Source organism: Thermobia domestica, chromosome 4 (assembly GCF_964235325.1).
Source record: "Thermobia domestica chromosome 4, izTheDome1.hap1.1, whole genome shotgun sequence".
NCBI lineage: Eukaryota > Metazoa > Arthropoda > Insecta > Zygentoma > Lepismatidae > Thermobia > Thermobia domestica.
In genome coordinates this window covers 185,624,821-185,640,882 of record NC_137457.1, presented here as the reverse complement: position 1 = coordinate 185,640,882, position 16,062 = coordinate 185,624,821, and the positions used below count along the sequence as shown (strand labels likewise).

General features: G+C 37.4%; 1 protein-coding gene across 1 annotated transcript; it reads right to left on the bottom strand.

Annotated features, from left to right (window-relative positions):
• Positions 1-2,089: 2,089 nt before the first annotated feature.
• LOC145682967 (uncharacterized) lies at positions 2,090-12,432 on the bottom strand. Its single transcript, XM_081754325.1, has 2 exons — positions 12,067-12,432; positions 2,090-3,175 (listed from the first exon to the last, which is right to left on the bottom strand). The coding sequence occupies exons 1-2, from the start codon at positions 12,430-12,432 to the stop codon at positions 2,090-2,092; spliced, it is 1,452 nt and encodes a 483-aa protein (XP_081610451.1).
• Positions 12,433-16,062: the final 3,630 nt, after the last annotated feature.

Below are 16,062 nucleotides of genomic sequence, written 5' to 3'. Positions count from 1 at the left end.
ACTATATTATTTTATAATCGGATCAATCTGTAGTATTGTGACATTAAGAATTCAATAGGTTACAACGTTGAACTAAGACACGTAAATAATAGTTAGAGCTAAAATACTGAATTTCTGTCAACTCAATTGTCAGTGAGAGTAATGTATTATTTTGTTTCTAAAAGAAATAAATTGATATTATTAAGTATAAACTCAGTTTTTTTATGCTATATGAAAGAATCGGTGTTTAAGAAGTGCATTAGAAGAAAAATATATTTTTGAAGAATATGGTAGGAAACTGAAAATATTTAAAACTTTAGATTTCTACAAACATTACCAACATAAGTGAATGACGAACTGTTCCATTGAACGGGAGTCACTGAGGTTAATACATTTTGTTTAGTTTATGATATGAAGACTAAACTAAACTTTTCTTTAATCATTTACTTAAGTGAAAAAACACATAACCTTTTATGCAAAATGCACTGATTCAAGGGTGAACCAACGCGAGAGATCCATTGGAACCGGACCACATTTAAAACTGTGTAACCCAACAAACCTTTCAACACATTCTAAAGAGAATTATGGTTATAAAGTTCTTCTCGGGCAATCAGCCAGGTGAAAACTGGTGGATAGGCCAACGTTTCGAGAGCTGTCATCGTTCTCGTCATCAGGGCAATTATGTAGAGATCAGCGGATATAAGTAATATATACTCTGGGCTGGAGAAAATGCTGGTTCCTGATTGGCTGAAAATGCTGGTTCCTGATTGGCTGGTTCAATCTGAAAAACTGGAGCTGTGATTGGCTGGCTAAGTTCCGTAGTCCGTGCTATTGATTGGCTGAGGGTTATCTGAATGTTTGTGTGTCGTTTTCTTTGCTGTGGTACTGATGACCGGGTTCCACAGGGGACTGAGTTGAAATCCAGTGTCTCTATTAACGTTGTTCGGTTCATGAACTATGGCGAGAGATTCGGCTACTATCCTGGTCCAGTAACTGGTGCTCTTGGTAATGATGGATGTATCCTTAAATAAAACTTTATGGCCTTCTGATAAACTGTGTTCAGCTAAACCTGATTTTTCTGGATGGAATAATCTAATGTAATTTTCATGTTCTCTGCAACGTTGTTCAATGGTGCGTCCTGTTTGTCCTATATAAGCCTTTCCGCATTCACAGGGTATACGATACACGCCTGGTGTCTTTAAGCCCAAGTCATCTTTGATCGGGCGAAGTAAGTTCCTGATTTTTGGTGGCGGCTTGTGTATGGTCTTAATGTTGTGTTTTTTTAGAATCCGGGAGATCTTTCCAGAAAGTTGTCCAGTGTATGGTAAAACTGCTATACTCAATGGTTCTTCAGTTTCTTCTTTGGATTTCCTCTGTTCAGAAAAGGTCCTTTTCAGGGCCAAACTGATATCATGCTTCTTGTAATTATTCTGGAGTAGCGTCTTCTTGAGATGATCCAGTTCCCGAGGGAGGGATTCTTCGTCTGAGATGTCTTTCGCTCTATGTGCTAGTGTGATGATGACGGTGTTTCGCTGTGACTTATGATGAAAACTGTTGCCATTGAGATAGAGGTCAGTGTGAGTAGGTTTCCTGTAGACGCTATTGCCGAGACTACCATCGGGCTTCCGGCGGATGAGAATGTCCAGGAATGGCAAGCATCCGTCCTTTTCAATCTCCATTGTGAACTTGATATTATTATGTTGTTTATTAAGAAATTCGAGGAACAAATGCAGTGTCTTCTCCCCGTGAGGCCAGATGACAAACGTATCATCTACGAATCTATAAAAACATGACGGCTTGAAAGGTGTCAGTTCTAATGCTATTTGCTCAAAATCTTCCATAAAGAAATTCGCAACTGCTGGTGAAAGTGGTGATCCCATGGCGACTCCATCCGTTTGTTCATAGTACTGTCCATCATATAGAAAGTATGTTGAAGTTAAGGTGATTCTGAATAATTCCACAATTTCCGGTGTGAAGTGTTCACTAAGTAGGAGTAACGTATCTTGAACTGGAACCTTGGTGAACAATGAAACCACATCGAAGCTGACTAGAAGGTCTCCTGGAGCTGTGCGTATTGTTTTTAGTGTATTCACGAAGTCGGATGAATTTTTCACATGAGCTCACACTGTCCTACTAATGGCTGAAGCGGAGAGGTGAGATACCTGGCTAGGCGGTAAGTTGGACCCCCAATGGCACTGACGATGGGTCTCATCGGGATGTCAGGCTTATGTATTTTTGGCAGGCCATAAAGTCGGGGTGGCTGACTACCGTGTGGCGTGATTTCCTTGCGGGTTTCATCTGGTAAACTGGCTTTTCTCAAAAGAGCTGCTACTTTCCGTTCGACTGCAGGTGTAGGGTCCCTCTTAAGGCGTCTGTAGGCCGTGTCATTGAGTAGCTCTAACATCTTGTTCTTGTAGACTTCTGTATGCATAAGTACAGTTGCATTGCCTTTGTCTGCTGGTAATATGGTGGTGTTGGTGTCTTGGCGAAGATTTTTGAGAGCTGTTCTTTCTTCTTTGGAAATATTAGGTTTTGGTATTCTGGCCCTTTTCAGGGCCAAACTTACTTCATGGCGAATTTCGTCTGCTTCTGCTGTTGGAAGAGAGTGTATAGCTTGTTCAATGCTGGAAATTATTTCTGTAGACGGAATGAACTTAGGCGCTGGAGCGAAGTTCAGACCTTTTTGTAGCAGTGAAGAAGTGGCTTCATCTAGTTGATTGTCTGTAAGATTGATGATGACTCTGTCTGGATTTCGCTCTGATGTATCCTGTATCGGCCTCTGTAGTCGTGAAAATTTCTTACTTTGTTTCCTTGTAGCTATGAGGAGAAGTGATTCTGCCTGTGCCGTGGAACTGGTGTCAACCCAATCCCAGTCTGCCGTAGTCAAGTGTCCAGTGAGGAAGAGTTGAGTTGATAGAAGTTTGCGATCTAATCTGTCGAGTTTCCAGCGGGTGAAACTAATGCGTTCCTTCACAAGAGCTAAACTGGTACGATGTATAATCTTGCTAATTCGAAGCGAGTGAAGTGGGTAACGTATTTGTGCGAAGACAGGAATGACGTGCTGATCTCTGCATCTCAAAAGGAAGGCAAGATTACAAAGCGTTCGAGCCTTCTTCTTACGCAGGTCTTGAAGTTGTAATATGCTGCGTAGGATTTCCTCCCCGTAGAGGTGTTTGAAGTAAGATTTGAAGCTTTCCTGGCGGCGTATATTATAAAGTTCTTCTCGGGCAACCAGCCCAACGTTTCGAGAGCTGTCATCGTTCTCGTCATCAGGGCAATTATGTAGAGATCAGCGGATATAAGTAACATATACTCTGGGCTGGAGAAAATGCTGGTTCCTGATTGGCTCAGCCACCCCGACTTTATGGCCTGCCAAAAATACATAAGCCTGACATCCCGATGAGACCCATCGTCAGTGCCATTGGGGGTCCAACTTACCGCCTAGCCAGGTATCTCACCTCTCCGCTTCAGCCATTAGTAGGACAGTGTGAGCTCATGTGAAAAATTCATCCGACTTCATGAATACACTAAAAACAATACGCACAGCTCCAGGAGACCTTCTAGTCAGCTTCGATGTGGTTTCATTGTTCACCAAGGTTCCAGTTCAAGATACGTTACTCCTACTTAGTGAACACTTCACACCGGAAATTGTGGAATTATTCAGAATCACCTTAACTTCAACATACTTTCTATATGATGGACAGTACTATGAACAAACGGATAGAGTCGCCATGGGATCTCCACTTTTACCAGCAGTTGCGAATTTCTTTATGGAAGATTTTGAGCAAATAGCATTAGAACTGACACCTTTCAAGCCGTCATGTTTTCACAGATTCGTAGATGATACGTTTGTCATCTGGCCTCACGGGGAGAAGACACTGCATTTGTTCCTCGAATTTCTTAATAAACAACATAATAATATCAAGTTCACAATGGAGATTGAAAAGGACGGATGCTTGCCATTCCTGGACATTCTCATCCGCCGGAAGCCCGATGGTAGTCTCGGCAATAGCGTCTACAGGAAACCTACTCACACTGACCTCTATCTCAATGGCAACAGTTTTCATCATAAGTCACAGCGAAACACCGTCATCATCACACTAGCACATAGAGCGAAAGACATCTCAGACGAAGAATCCCTCCCTCGGGAACTGGATCATCTCAAGAAGACGCTACTCCAGAATAATTACAAGAAGCATGATATCAGTTTGGCCCTGAAAAGGACCTTTTCTGAACAGAGGAAATCCAAAGAAGAAACTGAAGAACCATTGAGTATAGCAGTTTTACCATACACTGGACAACTTTCTGGAAAGATCTCCCGGATTCTGAAAAAACACAACATTAAGACCATACACAAGCCGCCACCAAAAATCAGGAACTTACTTCGCCCGATCAAAGATGACTTGGGCTTAAAGACACCAGGCGTGTATCGTATACCCTGTGAATGCGGAAAGGCTTATATAGGACAAACAGGACGCACCATTGAACAACGTTGCAGAGAACATGAAAATTACATTAGATTATTCCATCCAGAAAAATCAGGTTTAGCTGAACACAGTTTATCAGAAGGCCATAAAGTTTTATTTAAGGATACATCCATCATTACCAAGAGCACCAGTTACTGGACCAGGATAGTAGCCGAATCTCTCGCCATAGTTCATGAACCGAACAACGTTAATAGAGACACTGGATTTCAACTCAGTCCCCTGTGGAACCCGGTCATCAGTACCACAGCAAAGAAAACGACACACAAACATTCAGATAACCCTCAGCCAATCAATAGCACGGACTACGGAACTTAGCCAGCCAATCACAGCTCCAGTTTTTCAGATTGAACCAGCCAATCAGGAACCAGCATTTTCAGCCAATCAGGAACCAGCATTTTCTCCAGCCCAGAGTATATATTACTTATATCCGCTGATCTCTACATAATTGCCCTGATGACGAGAACGATGACAGCTCTCGAAACGTTGGCCTATCCACCAGTTTTCACCTGGCTGATTGCCCGAGAAGAACTTTATAATATACGCCGCCAGGAAAGCTTCAAATCAGAATTATGGTTGTTGTAGGAGCAAAGTATGTGATATACTGTAAAAAAATTGATGTTATACTACCTTTGTACTCTTTCTTTTCTTATAGAAAGAAGTTAGTATACTATTTTGCCTAAAATATAGGTGAAAATATTGTAAAATTACATATCATTTTATTGGTAATAGAATAATGCTACTTCAATAATGCTTAAACAGCGTGACTATTAACGCTGGATTCCTCTTCAAAATATTGCAAGTTGTGCATATCCTTACTTGATATATGCGTTAAAAGGAATAGTTCTTAGAGCTCAAAACTTTGAGACAAAAGGATAAAATTTCTATTAAATGCATAGGGGTATACAGTAAAACTTCTTTTTCTTATTAAGATGATAACGTGAAATACTTATTCCATTTATATAGTAAAATGGCAAGATTGTACTCTTGTGAATAATTACGTTAGGCTTGAAAATCAACACTACCATTTTGTTAGGCAACCAGTAGAAAAACCTACGTATAATGAATAGACACTCATTGCAGACGTATAGTATGTTAACATCTTGAAAAAACTTGTAATAATGTACTTTTAACAAATGCATGTAACAAAAGCGATGGGGGTTAGTGGTTTACTTCTGTTGCGTGTGATCCATGGTTCAATCTCCGACGAGGTAAATTTCTGGGGGTTTTTGGTTTACTTGGAAGCTTCCTTTCTCTATTTTTATTTTACCGATTTATGCATCATCATTCACCTGCTTTTATTGTGGACTGAACGATTTATTTTATTTGTTCTCAAGTAAACATAGGTTGAGTTAAACACAAAAGAAAAGAAAATAGGAAATGTATCTTTAACTCAGATTTCTCCATCTTCATTCAACCACTTTTATTTCTTGTCTCTTTCTCTCTTTCTTTCTCGGACACACACATACACACATAACACACATATACACGTAAAGTTTCACTCTGCAGTGTAAAACGAATGTAGAAAAAATAAATTTCATTGATGATTTCCACCGAGGTTCTAAAACGCATTGACAAAAGGATGAATGAAAATCTGAAAAAGAAACTCCACTTTCTAACTTTTCACAAGGAATACAGTTGCCTGCATAAAAAACCCTTTTCCATAAAACCGTTCGCGAAGCACTCCTTGAGTTGTTAAATAAAATAAATATGTTTCGTTTTGACGTTAAGAAAAAAGAAAGACTTTCTTATATCATTGGCCTCGAAAAAGAAAGAAGAATGGAACACGTCTTGTATAGTATTATGACGATTTCTTGAAGATAAAAAACAACATATAATCTTTGTTTTCTGTATGTAATCTTTAAAGTAAAAATAATATTTATATTTCCGTGTGTTGGAAAAATCTGAGCTTAGTGGTATAGCGCTCACCATTGCTGCAGGAAGTCCAGGCTTTAAATCACATTGAGATAAAGTTGAACGCTTTACACAAAGATTTGTTTTTTCACATTAAACTATAGATTAACAGCTCATATAACCTCAGTGCATAGAAGAACTTGAATTAAACACTTTATTCTAATTGAAAAGACTGTGCTGAAAGTGTTAATTTTACTTCCATACGTCCTTAGATCATTAGTATTATTAACATGTTTTCAATACTGACTCGCTGATTAAAAACACAGAATAAAGAACCATTTCTTAAATCAGAAACACATACTTATCAAGTCTTATATTATATAAAAAACTAATAAACGTAATTTTACATTGGTGCACTATAGGTCAGTGATAGAGTGGTCACCTCTTGTGTGAAAATTTTTCCGAGTTCAATTTCAGACCATGGGTAACATCAAGTTTTGTCTTTATTTTGAGAGAGAGAAAAAAACGCGTTTTCATAATTAGTTGAAAAAATTTAAACTCTATTAGGAATCAAATATAGGAAATATGATCAAGTATTTAAAAAATGGTTCCAAATACCTAGATATGTATATAAGCATTTATTAAAAGAAACAAAAATACACATAATAAAAATATTAAAAATATTTACAATACCAAAAACAGTCTATATTCCAAGAATAACGTCCTCACCATCACTTTCCTCACTTTGAGGATTTCTCTATTGTTCACACACAGATTATTGTTCTTGTTGTTTTTGATTTCTGAATTCTTCTTTCTCAAAATGATTAAGACCCACAATTACGTCTGGATTATTTCGTCTGATTTCATGAATTATTTGTATCCCATTAATGACATGCATAATACTATTTTGATCAACGATCGTATAATGGGTCAGGTGTGTAAAAATCACGAGGGTTGAAGTAATTACCGTTTTAAATAATGTTCGTAATGCTATTTTACGATAGCCGGTGTTTGAATGATTGTTATACTGTTTATTATTGGAGTAAATCTCTGCTGGATAAAACGGATTTATAACTAGCTTTAAAGCATATGAGTAATAAAAAATATCCAAAGTATATAATTTAACTTCGTTTTCATATTTCGTCATATTTAACTTTGGTTGAATTCGGGTTTTTCCGTCAATATAATGAAGAAGAAATAAATAATTTTAATAACAGTATTTTAAACATTACAATGTATTTTAAACGCGAAAACAAATACACTGTAAGACTAAAATGTTTGTGTGTGACTTCGTTATAGCTAAAATGTGTATGCTGAGCAATGATATGCAAACTTATAAAATAATAGTTTCAAGGATAGTTATTAGTTAGACCAAGCTAACACTGATTAATACGCGGTATGTATTATCCCTTTGAGGTACAAATTAACTACTGTTTTGTTTCCAATAGGATTTGCAAGTATTGCTGTGTTTATGTCGGTACATATAATGTCTTCATTAGTAATAAAGACATATTTTCCTTTTTACATTTAAAAAATACTAACATTATTAAGTTACTAATTTTGTAGAACAATATCGATCAAATATTTACCATTCGCCTAATGCTGGAAGAGAAGTGACAATATATACACCGGTACATCAATTTGTTTTTTAAAATCGATTACGAATCGGGTAGGAAAGAAACATTTTATAATATTCTTACAAAATTTGGAATACCGAAAAACTCATTACATTAATTAAGATGTGTGTCAATCTATTCAAAAGTAAAGTCCGTGTAGGAAAATTCTTGTTTACGAGCTTTCTCAACGCGAATGTCTGAAACAAGGAGGTGCGTTGTCGACATTATCATTCAACTTTTTCCTGGGGTACGCTATAAGGAAAATCAAAGATAGCAACCAGGATGGAGAGCTGAATGCTATTCACACAGTTGAGTGTATGCGGATGATGTAAATCTGATAGGACAACAATAGAAATAACTATAGAGGTTTTATTAAAAGTTTGTAAGGACATGAGTTTGGAAGTTAATTTAGATAAAACTAAGTACTTGGAATTTTGTCGGGATCTTAATACTGCAAATTATGGATGGGTCAAAATATCAAATAATACTTTCCACATAGTGGAAACTCAAATATCTGTGATCAGTATTAACAGATCAAAACCATATCCAAAAAAAAGGTGTCGACTGGAAGCAGGAAATTAGTGTTATTATTGAATTCAAAATCTTTTATAATTAATTCTATCAAAGCTTAAAATGTATAAAATGATAACTATGCTTATTGTGCTGTATGGTTGCGAAACATGGTCACTTAATCTCAGGAAAGAATAGACTAAAAGTATGTGGAAATGAAAATTCTAAGACGAATATTCCGACCCAAGAGGAACGAAGGCTGCGAATGGTGGAAATTGCAATAATGAGGAGCCGCATAATTTATACCGTTCACCAAACATTGTCAGGGTTATCACATCTAGCAGGCTCAGGTGATGTAAGCAGAATGAAAGAAGGTCCGAACACTTTCAAAGTCTTAGCTGGAAATGCAGTCTGAAAATGATCAATAGGGAAACCTTGGCGCGGATGGGTGAACAATATAAAAATCGATCTCGAAGAAATATAAGCTGTATCCAGTTGGGTAAGGTGATAGGCCGTCTAGACCGTTTGTGAACGAGGCATTGAGCTACCAGAATATGCTTATCTGTTTACTGAATAGTACAACATATGTATCTTTACTTGCACTATTCATATCTTTAACTCTACATAAATATACGAACATCCCATAAAATTCCCACGGTATGACTTCACTTACCCCTTTACATAAAACTGTTCTTATCGCAATGGCGTACACACGATGCAATCATGTTATTTTTATATTAAATTTAGATGACCTCCAGAAGATTGTACACAATCTTACAATCTCCATCCTAATTTCATGTCCTCCTTTCTCTACCGCAAGTTCCGGTTTATCTTCATCCACATAGGTACTGTCATATGTTATCTATCGTGAATTACCTTACAGAATTCCATTTCAGTGCATTCTCATTAAGAGGTTTACAAATAAAACATTTTCCTACCTTTATATATAACAATTATAACATTATTTCACCATCCGCTTGAGAGCAAATCTGGAAGCTTCCAGCATTTTCTTTCACCCATTCCAATGACCAACGGTCATGAATATAAATAAAAAAACAATATATTACCTTGTTGTACGTGTATGATCTGTATATTTTATTTTCTGAAGGTCATTTTTATATTCTGATGGTCCAATTAGCATTTTTCAGCATTTTTGACATTTATTATACATCATGTTATCTTTTCCATATACAAAGCTGAGTAATTCATAGCTGCATATATTATCGTATTTCTTCGGTGTCATTTACAATATCATTAATATGCGGAGGAAGATCTATCAATTATTCAAACTGTCATACTGTAAAAAGACCGTGCCTAAATGTAATTACAAGATATCAATAAAAACTGTCAAATGTTTAAGTTCTCCACGGAATACGTAATTACCAACAGCTACAATGTCAAAATTATCGACACTTATGAATATTTATGAACGTCGAAATCTGTCCCAACAACTACTCCCCACTCATAGGGCTAAAGTATTGGAAAGGTGTTTGGATTAAATTTTACCCACCTAAACTCATTTTGTGGTTCAGCGTCGCTACTGTTTTGCACCTTCACATGAATAATGACATTAGATCTATTTCTGTGCAAATTTTAAAGTATAATAGATAGCTCAAACGCATTGGTCATGTTCCAGTATACGAAACACAAATCAACTGTCCACTACAACCAATGTAGTGTCTTTGTCGCGAAAATATTATTTAATGGAAAGGCTGGACGTGAAGAACTGGATACAGAAGCATTACCAGACGTGTGATAAGTAAATAATAATGATAATATAAAATTTGAAAACTTCGTATATTTAGGCCATCTGAGTATTTTATGAGTTCGGCTTGTCAGGTCTCTGGCCTCTGTACACCATCTAAAACCGACAAACATCCATACATCAGCCGGGATTCAAACCCGGAGCCTTGAAGACGGCGCAGTGATGACTCATACCGCACTGCTACCTAATGGGTATAATACATTTATTTTATTAAAAGAAACTTGTAGCAATGCCAGTAAATAATTTTAAAATATTTATGGATCAAAGTACATCCATTTTAGCTCTGTTGTTGGAATTAATGTAAAGATTTTGTTTGGAATGCCACGTTAACAATGATTATAGGCATAGCCCTTGATTAATAACGATTTTCTTTGTGCAACTCTTCGCTTATTTTGCTCTGTCCACAAGATAACCCAGAACGCAAAACGGGGAGGTGGTTGCACATCGAGTTCCGCCCACCCACCTTCCCAGTAGGCATAGGTTGACATTTGACCTTAGGTCACGTAGTTCTTCTTGATCTCGAAGCTGGGCATTCTTGTTCTAGACTTCAGTTTGGCTCAAACGTAGATATCTCTTGCGTTCTCTTGCACATTTTCGACGCTACCTCGGACATCAGCTTCACTGTGCTTTCCACAGCTTGACTATGGCAAGGAAAGGTTGTTGTTAGAGTAGCTGAAGTTCGTATGTTTTCTTCAAGCTGCTGATCCGTTATGTTTGGTCTGATTGGCAGCTCTGTTAGACATTTAGGCCAACTGATCGTGTCGTAGTAATTTACATCTGTAAAGTTTAGTTTCGGATCAATGAAGTTACATGGGCGGCTTGATCTCGGAGTATTCTGGCTGCGGCTCTTTTTTTATCCTTCTGCAGCCTAACGTTTGAATATACGGATTATCATCTGCTGTCATCGCTATCAGCAGGTTTTCATGATAAGCGTAGTATTCGATTGTTTGTAGAATAGAATGAACTACGAGTTTTAGATTTTCTGGCAAAAAATGTGATAGCTTTAGTATGCTAAACTGATGCATGGAGCCCGTTTCGCACGAATGATTTCGTCGTACTGAGAACCAGACGTGAGTGTATACTATAACAGTGTGCTGGCAAATTAGACAGAAACTAGAGCTAGGTTTGTCAGTATTGATGTAGTGGCGAAGCACCCTACAAGCCAATGTAAGCCATCGTGAATGTGATAATGGTCCTCGTTTTCTGTTTGCTAGATCGGTAATACACATTCATGTAGCAACAGCCTTACAAATTTCAAAGACATAATTCTTGTAGCTGTTTAAACCATCTGGTTTTCCATTTCAGACACCCATTCAACGGGAATGGGTGTAAAGGAGACGATCAGTGAACGTTAACAATCCTTTAATTTCTTTCCGATGGGGCCGGAAATACGTTGGGCCCAGTTGTGCCAAAATTCCAATTCGGTAACCAGGTGTTGAAAAGTGAACTCGCTGTTATGAAGAAGGCCAATCAAATGGTGCAGTTCCTTTCATAGGGATCATTGTATCTGACTTATCACGCTGTTATACCATCCTGTGTTCGTGGATTCACCATTACTGCGGACTGCCTCAAGACTTGACACGTCGTACTGATTCTTGCCTAAAAGCTCCAGTATGGAGTCGGCAATGTCCTTGCCAGTGCCTGACTTAGGTGTGGCACGATGCAAATATTCTGAACCGGGTTCCGACAGAACTGTGATATGCTTTTCTGTAACCTCTCATCTTCGTAGTTTGCCGTTAATTTTTTCTTGCAATAGAGTTGCATCATTTTTTCCGTCGAAGGTACTTGTAATCGCCCGGCCTAAGTGAGCCTTTTCTTTGTGGATCTTATCACCCAGCATATAATTTCCTCTTCGTACCTTAGATGTGTCAACAACAAGATTTTTGTTCTCTGGATCAAGACTGGAAGTTATGAGTCTCGCGTCCTGAAGTACAGCAGAAGCGATCGCAGCAACCTGTCTGTCTGAAGCTCTAGTTCTAAACGCTGCCTCCGCTGTACTTCGTAGACAGATGCGCTTTAGGCTATGTTTCCTTCTTCGTCGGGCCTCGAAGTCAGATTCCGACGTGCATTCCGATTCAACAGCTTCGCTGGATTCCCCTGAGGACGCAAGTATCTTTGACCTATGCCCATGCTTAATCCCACTAGTTGATGGATATGCTTGGACACTTCCATCGTCTTTCTTGGTTGTCTGTCCCTTAAATATGCTCACTTTACGGGAAAACATATTTGACAGAGATTTGCTTGTTCGGACTTCAATGTTACCAATGCTCATTTTCTGTGCTGTTCTCTGATTCAAAGGGAACTTGTAGTTTAGTTACAATTTCGTCAGCACTTAAGCTGCTTCAAAATCAATGATAATCTCGCATAACGTCAGCGTACGTTGGTAACTGCACTTCACTCATTTCATTTGGAGTGACAAATAAGCTCGTTTCACAGTTTCTCGCGTTTGCTCTGCTTTGAGGCTTTTTCTCCATGTTGCTTTCTATTTCTTCCGAACTTGGAAGCCAAACTATACAAAATGTCTCTCAAATTTGTAACATGGATGAGGTACGAGGCTGAGCTGGTTATAAGCTATTCAACTTGTGGTAGAACTGAGGGTTTGGGGGAGGAGGAGGTAGTATAAAAATACATAAAAGTTAATAATTTTCTGAATCACTCAACCGATCTTGATGAAATTTTCAACATAGATGAGTTTCAGACCTGCTATCCGTTTTTATGATTTAAATTTGATGGAGCAACCTAGGAGCGCTGAAGGAGGAGAGATATTTAAAAATCAGTTTATATAAGACTGAAAGTGACAATTTTTGTTAGTTAATATCTCTTTAGCTCTCCGACAGATCTCAATCAAATTGTCAAGATACATGGGGTTGGAATCTGGAAATATTTTTGTAATTTCGCTTTAATGGTAGATCCTAGGGTTGGGGGAGGGGAGGGGGACGCATAAATAAAAACAAATAAAACCTAGTACTTTTTGAACCACCCTACAAATCTCAATGAAATTTTCAACATGCATGAGGTTAAGGGCAGGGACTACCTTAGGCTATTCACCTTGACGATGCAACGTAGGTAAGGGGAAGGAGGAGAGAAATTTAAAAATGATTAAAAATGACCTTCATTAGTGCTGAATCCATAGTTTTCGGGGTCGGTGAAAGAAACAGTGTCACTTCTGATGCTACTTCAATCCACGTTCAGCTCTGATAGTTTTGTAGGGGGAGGGTACAACATAGTTGAGGCAAATAAACATTTAAAAATGATCTAAAATGATTAATATTACTGTCGAATATACAGTTTTATGAGTAGCTGAGATCAAAAGTGGCAATTCTTATGACGCGTGCTGCAGTACGTTGGGAGAAGGGGAGCTATACATAATAATGATCGAAAATCACAGAAATTTCCGGTATCAGTGTTGAATTTATAGTTTTCTGGGTCCTTAGATGAACAGTGATGCTTTCGATCCCGTTTTAAGGTGGATCACCATCCGGAAGTCAGTACATATTTTAGCCCATTCCCTTAACTATTGCACAATGAAACGTTATATATTATAATTACTATACTATAAGATCGAGTTACGTTTCAGATACAGTACAAGTCACTGATTCATTTGATTATGTTTTCTGATATTGAAAAAGGTAACAACTAAAGTAAAATAGTTGATTCGTTTCACAATGAGTACACAAGATGTTTCTTCCTGCTATATCTTACCAAAAGTGCTCAGTTTTATGAAATAATTATTTTATATGTGTAAAGTACTTTAAAGTAACTATCTCATTACGAAATAGATCAATTCTTTGGCAGTTTTTAGTGTTATGTTGCACATTTATTTAAATATGAAATTGCATTTAAGTAAACATATTTTGAGAAGAAACTTGCACAGAACACCATAATGCGTTGTTGCCAAATTTTAGTTTACTGAGGTAGTCACAATAAGAAGATTATTAGTTGTAGCCTTGTATTTCTAGAAGCGGTACTTTGTTATAAATTGCGGTAAGGGTCGAAAACTAATTTCTCAAGTAAATATCCAAGCAGAATTCCATAATTGCTTCCGTTATTATCTGACTTCAGTACATACTCGACACTATTTGGCAACGCCACACTATTCAAGCAATGCTTAGCATAGCACCGAGAGCACCTAGGGCTCCACTTTAAACCAAATTCAAACCCGCAACTTGGGGGAGGGGGATTAAGAGATATTTAAAAATCATCAAAAATGACCGATATTAGTGCTGAATCCACAGTGCATTAAAATATCACTGTGCATTTAAATTGTTTATTTCAACCCAGCGAACAGGGTAATATATGCTATTATTAGTGATTATTATTAGGGAAAAATTTCGTAATTCAGAAAAAGCACCATAATAAATATATACTGTAACTTGCATTAGTCTCTTGTAGTTGGATATGTCTTATCACTTAGGCACAGAATTGCAACTAAAGTTATTTACTGCTTTATAAGGAAGGTGTTATTATCACACACAAAAGGACGTCAGTATGTCTGAAGCATCGGTTTCCCACATGCAACTGTTTCAAAGCACTGCAAACTACTTTCTAATAAGGCGTATGGTAGTGAAGGAAAAGAAATCTCAAAATTGTTCTGATAAAATTCGCTTATTGTCAACATACATAGATTTTCGATGGCTAATTTTGTGTTTGGAAATTTCCTGGTGGTTAGCTTGGTTCCCTTTCTTAGATTCCTTCCACCATCACTCGTTAACGAATTTAGTTTACCAAAACTCTATAGCCCTATACTCATTCTGTTCGTCAGAGAAACAAACTGTCTCAAGAACTATCTGATGGATTACCATCAATTTTGGCCATGGTGTACAGAGTCAATAGTTAAGAATCAAGTACCCTGGTAAATGTAATGTTCAAAGCGAAAGCTGTACGAATCAACCATTTCCAGTCTTAACGTTAATCATTATACAGTAAATATGGTAATAGATTGCGAGAAGCGGTTTCCAGTAATCGAAATATATAATATTGATGTAGATAAAATCGGTGCAATTTGTGCATCTGGTTAAAATAGTGAGCTTAGGTATTTAGGGAGCATTTTCGGGAGCATTTTAGGGAGCAATGTGTGCTTGTTAATGAATGTAGAGAATTAGGTGGCATAGGCAGAATTTGGCATAGACAGAATTTGGTAATAAGTGGGAGTCCGTGAAGAAATACTGTTATTATTATACCAGGGGCTCGATCATTCTAGACTATTGTACTGGCAACGTAGACAGGTTCGTTTGGCCAAGATTTCTATTGAGGGGGATGACATGAAACATTGTGCTTACACACAAGGGCCTCGAACAATCTTAATATTTTACTGACAACTTACCCGTATTGATTTGTTAGGACAATAAAATGAGGATATGTTAGTGAGTGTTTGAATGACAAGCTATGAAGAAATCTCGAGTAAAACAACATAGAAAAGTATTGAAAAAGATATAATCTTTCTAGATCATTCGTCCTAGATCCTTCTTGCATTTTATCTTCTTCCTTCTCTTATCTTCGTTTAATGATGTCAAGGATAATAACGAAATCATTTTTGGCAGTAAATACATATAGTATAAAAAGATTAGTGTTGTCGCGAAATAGAAAATCTCTTCACTAAGTTTAACTAGAATCTACGTTGCCTGGCTCATATTATTGGTTTTTGTGGGCATTTCTTAAGTTCAACTGAGAATCTCTCTGATCGAATCGCTTTATCGATCGTCATTTGTAGTGCATAGGATTAACATGGAACCAGATGGACTTCGAAATGCTTCGTTACAATAATATTCATTTTCAACCTCCCCCCTCCCGCATTTCCTCCACACAAAGATCCTCACAAGGGAAAGTAACCAAACCCTAGCTCTAGCTTTAAATT